This window comes from Armigeres subalbatus, chromosome 3 (genome assembly GCF_024139115.2).
Source record: "Armigeres subalbatus isolate Guangzhou_Male chromosome 3, GZ_Asu_2, whole genome shotgun sequence".
NCBI classification, from domain to species: Eukaryota; Metazoa; Arthropoda; class Insecta; order Diptera; family Culicidae; genus Armigeres; species Armigeres subalbatus.
Window position 1 is genome coordinate 23,602,763 of NC_085141.1, and position 10,305 is coordinate 23,613,067.

Below are 10,305 nucleotides of genomic sequence, written 5' to 3' on the forward strand. Positions count from 1 at the left end.
ACAACCCAGAATGTCTGTTGAGCAGATTCCCCCTCCATTGCTTAGGAAGAAAAAAAAAACACACACACACATATTCACACAGACATCACCTTAATTCGTCGAACTGAGTCGATCGGTATATAACACTATGGGTCTCCGAGTCCATATATGAGCTCCGGGTCCAGTAATCAAGAAAGGCAAAAATGACCATATTGTACGAGACTTTTCTCTCCCAAAAGAAATGATGGCCCATATTGCCCCGATCACCGATGTCTCATACTTGTGCTCTTGTGCATATGAATGAATCGCCTGCTTACAGCGGCTCACTAGGAGTTAACTTTCTGAAATCAGAATGGCGAAAGGCATCTAAGGTTCGATTTCTCAAAATTAAGCACCTTTATCGAAAAAATATTTGATAAGCGTAGTAGCGGGTATCTTCCTACATAACCGGTACCAAATATTTTTTTCATGAAAAGTTCCTAATTTTGAGAAAACCCGCGTTAGATGTGTTTCGCCATACATTTTTTTTTGCGGTTAACTCATGTTGGCTATTTTCGCATATACGATATCGCCTGGATGCTGCAGCGGCGGGTAGAAAACCAGCCACTACCAATAATTCATTCTACACTGCGTTTTTCCGCTTCCCACCTTATAATATATCCTAACAGCATAATATGGCTGTGATATCTATGACCACGAACAGTAAACACCACTTTTACTATTCACTATTTTTTTTCTTTAGTTTACATAAAAATATTCACAAAATTATAACAAGACTAGAGGAAGGTTCTGGAAATATATGCACAAAAGATCCAACATAAGAGCTGTTATACTACATAAAGATTAAACTAATCAATTGGGTTAATCGATATCAGAATTTGTACTCTGTACACAATAGACCCAAAACCATGGGAGCATTTATCACCTCAGGTGCATCATGAAACGATGAACAAGAAACTGCTAGCCAAATGACCGAATGAAGATGGTAGAAATTTGTACTGTCATGAAAGAAGGGTATATTGAATGTTCGGAATCAATGGAAGAGCACAAAGGAAAGTAACAACGAAAACAGAACATTCACATCTGCTAACAGCCGTAACACTCGAATAAATCGTTTCTACCACTCACAACACCGTGACTAAGATATGAAAACCGTTTAACATACCACACAAACCGTTCATCGCTTCAACCACTTAACCGGGTCCCTTATGCTAGTTCTCGTTTTCAGTCGTTTCCGGCACGAAAATATTCCGTTGGGAGTGATTGGACCGAGCCAGTTCTTTTCGGAAATATTCCACCGTTTTGATGAGTCCCTCCTTCAGTGGAACCTTCCAGATACAATGATGAATTGAACATCAAATTTACCTAAATTTAATCCACAATGTCAAAGAACTTACCCGCGGTTCCCAGTTGAGATACTTCTTGGCGCGTGAAATGTCCGGCTTGCGCCGCTGTGGATCGTCCTCTACTGCCGGAAGCTCGACGATTTTACTCCTGCCGCCCACCAGATCGCGAATTATTTCGGCAAAGTCCTGGATAGTGCGTTCCACCGGGTTGCCCAAATTGACCGGTTGAGTGTAGTTGGATGCCATCAGAGCAACCATGCCGTCCACCAGATCAGACACATACTGGAACGATCTGGTCTGCTTACCACTGCCATACATCTGTAAAAAGGTCAGACTTGTCATCTGAGAAAGATCAGAAGCCAGATAGTAGTGATAGTACCGTAATTGACTTATTCTGCAATGCCTGAATGATGAAGTTGGACACCACCCGGCCATCGTTCATGTGCATCCGTGGGCCGTACGTATTAAAAATCCGCGCCACACGAACATTGACGTTCTCCTGCTTGGCATAGGCATAACTCAGCGTTTCGGCAACCCGTTTACCCTCGTCGTAACAGGCTCGGGGCCCAATGGGGTTCACGTGACCCCAATATGTTTCCGGTTGAGGATGCACGTCCGGGTCCCCGTACACCTCCGATGTGCTCGCAATCAGCACTTTGGCGCCAACTCGCTTCGCCAGACCGAGCATGTTGATCGTGCCCAAGGTGTTGGTTTTGATTGTCTTCACCGGGTTGTACATGTAGTGCGGTGGGCTCGCCGGACTGGCCAGATGATAGATTTCATCCACCTCGATGAACAGTGGATTGACAATGTCGTGGTGGATCAGTTCGAAGTTTTCGTGGCCCAGCCAGTGTTCGACATTGCGCTTCCGCCCAGTGAAGAAATTGTCCGCGACGATCACCTCGTGGCCCCGCATCATCAGGTAATCGACCAGATGGGAACCGACGAAGCCAGCACCACCGGTAATCTGTAAAACAGAAGGAAATTCTACTTTAAATAATCATAGGGAGAGTATGATTAAAAACAATGTTATGTAGAGATCGAATTAATTTGATTTTATTTGTTAACAATATAAGACCGAAGTGGCTTTCACACTAAGGGCCGATTTCTTCACCTTCGCTTAACTCTTAAGCGGTGCTTACCCATACGTTTAAGCATGGTTTAAGGCCTAGCGGAGGTGAAGAAATTGACCCTAAATAGAACCGCTATCTATTCTGCTAGGTCCATATATTTTATTACCTTTAGAAATGCAAATTTTAGTTTTCTTGGCATACCCTACGGGCTGGGTGTCCTCCAAATATAAAGTATTTGTCTTAATAATTACATAAATAAAACGTTGAACATGCTTTGTAGGCAGCAGGGACTATGTCCAAGGGCTTGACGATCCCTCCCCAGGCCATAAGCGAGTTGTGGTGCTTGCATAGGATGTGGTGTGTTATGACAGTGGGCTCTGTTAAATTCCTATAAAAAGCTGCATTTATTCGCAAGTAGGCCCCACCTGAGCGACCGTGTACCGCTCAAAGCGCACAAGTCCAAGTCCTGGTGTCAGGTGGGACACAAAACAGACGTGACACGACGGCCCTCCGACGAGACAGGAGGATTGCGCAGGCCCAATAAGCCGCCTGTAAAACCAATAATTACGAGCAATATAAGAGATAGCACGACTCGATATAATCGGCAAAGACCTAGGCGACATTAATAAAATCAGCAATTTAGAATTATGACTTTCAAATTCAAGACAAGGGAATATTCTTAGATTGATAGCTCCGTAAGTAGGACAAGATCGCCATATGGGGCAAGACAGCCAACGTTGATTATGGCTTTATTTAAATATTGATTTTGGGATGGTTTAGTTGAAATTCGAATTTTCTTATAATTTTGTAGTTACAAAATTTAAGGTTTAAAGGTTAAGGTTAAAGTAAATCTGAAGAATTTATCGGTGAAATAGAATTTTTCTTTTGGCAGAAAGATTGGTCATTTTCTCGAAAAAAAAGTCGTTTAGCTGGATGATTCATTTGACAGAAAATGCCCTTTGGCCGAACTGGTTATTTTGCAGATAGGACATTTTCGAGACATATGGCTCTTTCTGCCAAACGACCATTTCTACCAAACAATATTTTCGACCAAATGATCTGTTCGGGCAAAAGACTTTCTCGGCGAAAAGACCATTTCGACCAAACAACTTTTGTTCTGTCGAATACCCTGTTAGGGTAAATAGCTTTTTTGGACAAGTTACCAGTTCGGCCGAATGTTTCTTAGGCTGTATGTCGCTTTCAGCCAAATGGAATGTGACTACATGACCTTCAAATGAGTGTGTCATTCGGCTAAATGGCGATCAAAGGGCTTTTCGGCGAATGACGGGAAGAGCCATTCGGCCGAAGTAGTGTTGTAAAAGCCATTGACATTCATTTGTATAATTTTCCCAGAACTTTTTTCAGAAGCTTTAAATTAATTCATGAAGTATGACGAACTTATAGCGCTCAAATGTGCCATGCCTTGTGTTGGACCTCGGAATGGTTCTCCCTCTGCGGGTGGGTATCGAGTGGACTGTATGTGATCTCCTTCCTTTATTTGGAGCTACCGATGAGCAACGGTTTGGTGGGGTTTCTTCCGATCGGATGGGGTTTGAAAACTCGTATTTGTATTGCACAACACGACACATTACAGTTTATTTTATAACACTTTTATTTACATTACACTAGACATTCTAACACTTTATTTACAATTTTTACACAACATTACTACATTTATTAACTTAATATAATAACAAATTATCGGTCCCTGACCGGCTATCGCAATGGCTATCTTGTTTCTCTTTTTATTCACTCAAAAGTGTATTTCACGCCGCCTTCCACGCTATTCGTAAGTCGCCTGTCGTGGTGCTCGGTTGAGGGGGTAGCGAATAGTAATTTTTGGAGTTGTACAACTAAACATACTCCCCCACCCTGAAATTACGGAATTTCTGAAAAGAAATGAAGGTGGGTGAGCAAATGTTGGGGAAGAGTCCCTGAATTGATGATTCCTTGAAGTGGACTGTACATATAACTTCAATCCCCAACACAAAATGGTCTGTCCTGATTGCCAAATTGTACAGGTGAGTGATAAACTCTTTGTATTCCTTATGGAACCTTGAGGATGGTTCCGAATTTCCTTCGTTTGTACTCCAACATATAACAGGACTCCAACATATAACACGCGACGTTTGATGATACATCGTATTTAAAACATTTATTAGTTAATCACGATACAATTATATTTACAACGGATACTTAAATTAAACAGTTTAAAAACGGATTACAAATTGAACAGAACATCTTTATAGAGCAGAGGCCAAGCTCTTACTAGTCATTGTTATATAACGTGCTGAACCTATCAATTTCTCTTTCACAATATTATAGTTTGAGAGTATGGTATTTGATGGAAGGCATGAAACATTTCGAACTGGATTCCAGAGATGTAGCTAAGGGTGGGCAGGATCACTCCCAAACACCTTGTCTAACAAGATTTCTTATTCTTCTTCTTCATTGGCATTACATTCCCCACTGGGACATTGCCGCCTCGCAGCTGTTCAGTGTTCATTAAGCACTTCCACAGTTATTAACTGCAAGGTTTCTAATCCAAGTTAGCATTTCTGCATTCGTATATCATGAGACTAACACGATGATACTTTTATGCCCAGGAAAGTCGAGACAATTTCCAAACCGAGAATTGCCTAGACTGGCACCGGGAATCGAATCCAACCACCATCAGCATGGTCTTGCTTTGTAGTCGTGCATCTTATCGCACGGCTAAGGAGGGAGATGTAACAAGACATTCCTGTAAATATGTAATTTGAGTCGCGGAAGGCAAAATGTCATTCAAATGACACGTGACATTTTGGATGGATTTCGCTCTCTGGTCTCAGATGTTAATTTTTGCAATTGCAAATTATGTTGTGCGATGGACCGTTGGACAATCACTGGATCACTGCTAAGTGAGTTATACTAAAATTCTATGTTTTAAATTTAAGTCAAATTCATCGCCCTTTATTTCATTAACTATCATTTGTAGACTCTGAGTCAGCACACAGAACGCAAGCTTAAAGTCTCAACTTTTTAAGCTTCTTTGACCTTATGTTGGTAAAAGTGTTTGTTAGTACAGTAATTATGCAAACAATCCAAAAAGTGCCAAGAAAAACTTGCTTTTTTCGTGTAGGGGAACGGTTCGGCACTTCATCACATAGTTCCTATTTCCATCTAATCAAAAACAAAGCAATGAAAAGGAATTTGGGTTGTTTCTTATTTTTGTGATTTTTTTCACCAGTGAGCACGCTTGTTAGCAAAAAGAAGCGACGAGATTGGTGCTGTATTTCTTTGTTTTGCGATGAGATGAATATATGTGCAGTGAGATTCTAACATTCTTAAGCTTCTTTGTCATCAAAATGTCCTTTGATGGAGCATTGTGTGATTTGCAGTTTACTTATAATCCTCAATTTAAAATTATTAACAAAAGTCATCGAACACCAATTTTCATCGCGATGTTCACTTCGAAATCTTGTTCGGGAACACTACGCGTTCGGCCGTTCGTTCTCCGCAAGTGCACTATGGGGCGGCTCCATACAAGTAGGTGGCCGAAAATATTTTCATTTCATTTCTGCAATATTTCACACTTATATCGTAGATTATTGTCTAAAAGATGTGAAATACTTGTTTTGCAGGTCGGCAGGTTATTACTTCTAAGGTCTCAAAACTCCCTGGAATACAGACCTTTGATCTCTATGGAATATATCCCTTTTATCTACGAATGTCTCATGTACACAGCAGTCTATAGATGTGTATTTTATTGCAGCGCAGACCTGTAGAGTTCAAACTAGAAAATTGTATACTGTTTTTATGTGAATTGAGTTGTACAGATGTTCTAAGTTGCACAAGGACTCCGTCAAATACAGGCCATTGCATCTACATACGTAACATGTTGTCTTTGTAGGATTTTTCAGATTGGTTCAGGCTCTTAACCCGTAAAACAAGTAAAGGGAATACAATATAAAGCTCTATTAAAGCTAAACGAACTCCATGCAATAAAAGCTTCAAGATATATAAGTATACTGCAACAACATTTATTTATTCATTATGTACATGAACATCCTCAACAAAATCATAATTTATTTCTTCAAGATCGATTAAAATATCTGCTATGGAATATTTTTCTGTACTCGAATCTGTTGTATTGCAAGAAGTTTCAGTCACTAAAAAACTTTGAACATCTTCTGGATATTCCAGATTAGATTTATTTTGAAGTCGCTTACCTAAGTTGAGGGAGCTTATCAAAGGATCCGACGAGTTCATAGCACGAATGAAAACGTCATGTAAATTTTCTTCTCTTGTCTTGTCTTCTCTTCTTTCACCTAGGTACATACCAATAATTATCGAAAGATGTCCTTAGGTACAGACATTTTTGCTTCTTGTATTCACATATTGGATTTTAATTAATATCAAAATTTTACTTTTTATGAAATAATTTCAAATGAAGCCTAGAGTATTTTCGTAACTCTTTTGTCATACGCATGGGATTTGTATCCAGCCCATCACAGTCTGCCGTGTATTATGAGAATAATTACATTTAATGTTTCAAAATTAATGACTTTTTTCGAAAAAGTGATCGGAATCGCAGATTTGCAGCCATGAGCAGCTGGAATTTGTTTTAATGCCTTCTGGGAGGTCCAAAGAAAGTCGTAGTGGTAGTCGCTAAGCGAAACTTTGAGAAACTTTTTTTGTATGGAACTTTTTGTATAAAAAAAAAATTTTTTTTCTTCGGTTCATTTTCGGATGTTTCACTACCTATTTTCCCATAACTAACCCGTTCTTCGCAAGTCCATGAAACAAGCTTTCAGAAACTTTTTAAAGAGTTGGAAAAGAGCTACTGTAGCCGAAGATATTGACAGTTGAATAATGCATTGATTTTTCAAGAACTAAAAAGTGTCTGGCTCTAATGCCTTAGCCTAATGGCTTAGAGTGCTGATATGCTGGGGTTTAATGCTCCAAAGCATTAGCATTTAGTAGGTCAACTTGAATTACGAATCAGAGAAAGTCGATTTTTTTTTATTTTCGGCCACCTGATTCCCCATAGTAAGTGGTGGGATCGTTTGTAAAGTAAACACATGATGGATGTCACCAATGCCGTACGAAAGGAGGCTCAAAAGCACGGATCAGCTGGTAGACAAACTGGCAATTTTTCAACAATGGCGTAGGGTAACGGTACCAATAGTGGAGGTATTAGTAGATCAACAAAAGAAAATATTTTTTAAAAATTGATAATTATGGGAAATTTACTGCTTTAATATCTTAGTCAATAGATAAACTAATAAACTTGTTAACAGAAATGAGATAGATGTCATATAACATCAACAATTACCAAAAATAGCTTGCACCACTATGGGTACACTGTTCCTTTAGTGGCGGTAAAAATTAATTTTGGTTCCTATAGTGGTGCCATCCATTGATTTCTTATGAGACTCGCCACTATTGGTACAGTTGCACCACTATAGGTGCAAGGGAGTCAATTTTGTTAAGGAAAATCATTGTTTTCAATAGTTTTTCAAGCGAAATCTTAAGATAAGTTGCATTTAACATGATATTTAAAGCACGACGCATCAACTGAAACCATCGTAAAGTGTATAATTATGACAAATCTCATTAAAACCCCACTACCTCCACTATTGGTGCTACCTCCACTAAGGGTACGGTTACCCTACATGATTTAGAAAATCGATTATTTGTGCTTTAGATTTCGAAACACGTAAGAGTTGTATTTGCGCTATCAAATGTAAGGGTTATTTTGTAGGAAGCATGCCATAACAATTTTTCTGAAAATGATTATTTCGTCAGCAATTTCCTTCTTTTTTTTATTTTCGTCCAAATCGTAAGACAGTGTCTTAAAGACACCCTTGAAAATCGACGCATGTAAGCGAGCGAATGTCTTCGTATTCGGTTTGGTTTACTGTTGGCTCTAGTAGATTTCATTCATTCAGTAAAAGTCGCCATGCGGTGACGATTAGACACGATCTGATAGCGTGTGAATGTTTGGTTTATTTTGTAATTGACGCATTCGCATTTAGATTATGTTCAAGAATTATGAATTATTTTCAATAATAATTCCTGAGAATCCTAAGAATCGGAGGATTCCTGAGAATTTTCCTGCGGGATTCCTGAGGTCTTGATGAGAGGCTTCCGAGCCTCTTGAAAGACGGCTTTTGAGCCACTTAAAAGGAGGCTTCTAAGCATCTTGAAATGATGCCTCTAAGCCTCTTGAACGTAGGCTTCCATGCCCCAAGAAAGATGAATTCCAAGCTCCTTGAAGAGAGACTTCCGAGCATCTTGAAAGAAAACTTCTAGGCCTCTTGAAAGGAGTCGTCCGGGCCTCTTGAAAGGAGACTTTCGGGACTCTTGAAAGAAGGCTTCCGGGCCTCTTGAAAGGAGACTTCTGGGCCTGTTGAAAGGAGACTTCCGGGCCTCTTGAAAGGAGTCGTCCGGGCCTCTTGAAAGAAGGCTTCTGGGCCTCTTGAAAGGAGGCTTCCGGGCCTCTTGAAAGGAGGCTGCCGGGCCTCTTGAAAGGAGGCTGCCGGGCCTCTTGAAAGGAGGATGCCGGGCCTCTTGAAAGGAGGCTGCCGGGCCTCTTGAAAGGAGGCTGCCGGGCCTCTTGAAAGGAGGCTGCCGGGCCTCTTGAAAGGAGGCTGCCGGGCCTCTTGAAAGGAGGCTGCCGGGCCTCTTGAAAGGAGGCTGCCGGGCCTCTTGAAAGGAGGCTGCCGGGCCTCTTGAAAGGAGGCTGCCGGGCCTCTTGAAAGGAGGCTGCCGGGCCTCTTGAAAGGAGGCTGCCGGGCCTCTTGAAAGGAGGCTGCCGGGCCTCTTGAAAGGAGGCTGCCGGGCCTCTTGAAAGGAGGCTGCCGGGCCTCTTGAAAGGAGGCTGCCGGGCCTCTTGAAAGGAGGCTGCCGGGCCTCTTGAAAGGAGGCTGCCGGGCCTCTTGAAAGGAGGCTGCCAGGCCTCTTGAAAGGAGGCTGCCGGGCCTCTTGAAAGGAGGCTGCCGGGCCTCTTGAAAGGAGGCTGCCGGGCCTCTTGAAAGGAGGCTGCCGGGCCTCTTGAAAGGAGGCTGCCGGGCCTCTTGAAAGGAGGCTGCCGGGCCTCTTGAAAGGAGGCTGCCGGGCCTCTTGAAAGGAGGCTGCCGGGCCTCTTGAAAGGAGGCTGCCGGGCCTCTTGAAAGGAGGCTGCCGGGCCTCTTGAAAGGAGGCTTCCGGGCCTCTTGAAAGGAGGCTTCCGGGCCTCTTGAAAGGAGGCTTCCGGGCCTCTTGAATGGAGGCTTTCGAGCCTCTTGAAAGGAGGCTTCCGGGCCTCTTGAAAGGAGGCTTCCGAGCCTCTTGAAGGGAGGCTTCCGGGCCTCTTGAAAGGATGCTTCCGGGCCTCTTGGAAAGAGGCTTCCGGGCCTCTTGAAAGGAGGCTTTCGGGCCTCTTGAAAGGAGGCTTCCGGGCCTCTTGAAAGGAGGCTTCCGGGCCTCTTGAAAGGAGGCTTCCGGGCCTCTTGAAAGGAGGCTTCCGGGCCTCTTGAAAGGAGGCTTCCGGGCCTCTTGAAAGGAGGCTTCCGGGCCTCTTGAAAGGAGGCTTCCGGGCCTCTTGAAAGGAGGCTTCCGGGCCTCTTGAAAGGAGGCTTCCGGGCCTCTTGAAAGGAGGCTTCCGGGCCTCTTGAAAGGAGGCTTCCGGGCCTCTTGAAAGGAGGCTTCCGGGCCTCTTGAAAGGAGGCTTCCGGGCCTCTTGAAAGGAGGCTTCCGGGCCTCTTGAAAGGAGGCTTCCGGGCCTCTTGAAAGGAGGCTTCCGGGCCTCTTGAAAGGAGGCTTCCGGGCCTCTTGAAAGGAGGCTTCCGGGCCTCTTGAAAGGAGGCTTCCGGGCCTCTTGAAAGGAGGCTTCCGGGTCTCTTGAAAGTAGGCTTTCAATTAAACTTGATTGAATTTTGCAA

General features: G+C 42.8%; 1 protein-coding gene across 1 annotated transcript in view; it reads right to left on the minus strand.

The window, feature by feature from the left end:
* Positions 1-692: 692 nt before the first annotated feature.
* Positions 693-10,305, minus strand: part of LOC134225401 (UDP-glucuronic acid decarboxylase 1) — a 42,113-nt gene continuing 32,500 nt past the window's right edge. Inside the window, exons 3-5 of the mRNA XM_062705445.1 lie at positions 1,705-2,292; positions 1,377-1,643; positions 693-1,307 (exon numbers count right to left, since the gene is read on the minus strand). Coding sequence (XP_062561429.1) covers positions 1,191-1,307; positions 1,377-1,643; positions 1,705-2,292 — 972 coding nt within the window. The 3' untranslated portion in view covers positions 693-1,190. The remainder of the gene's footprint in view (positions 1,308-1,376; positions 1,644-1,704; positions 2,293-10,305) is intronic.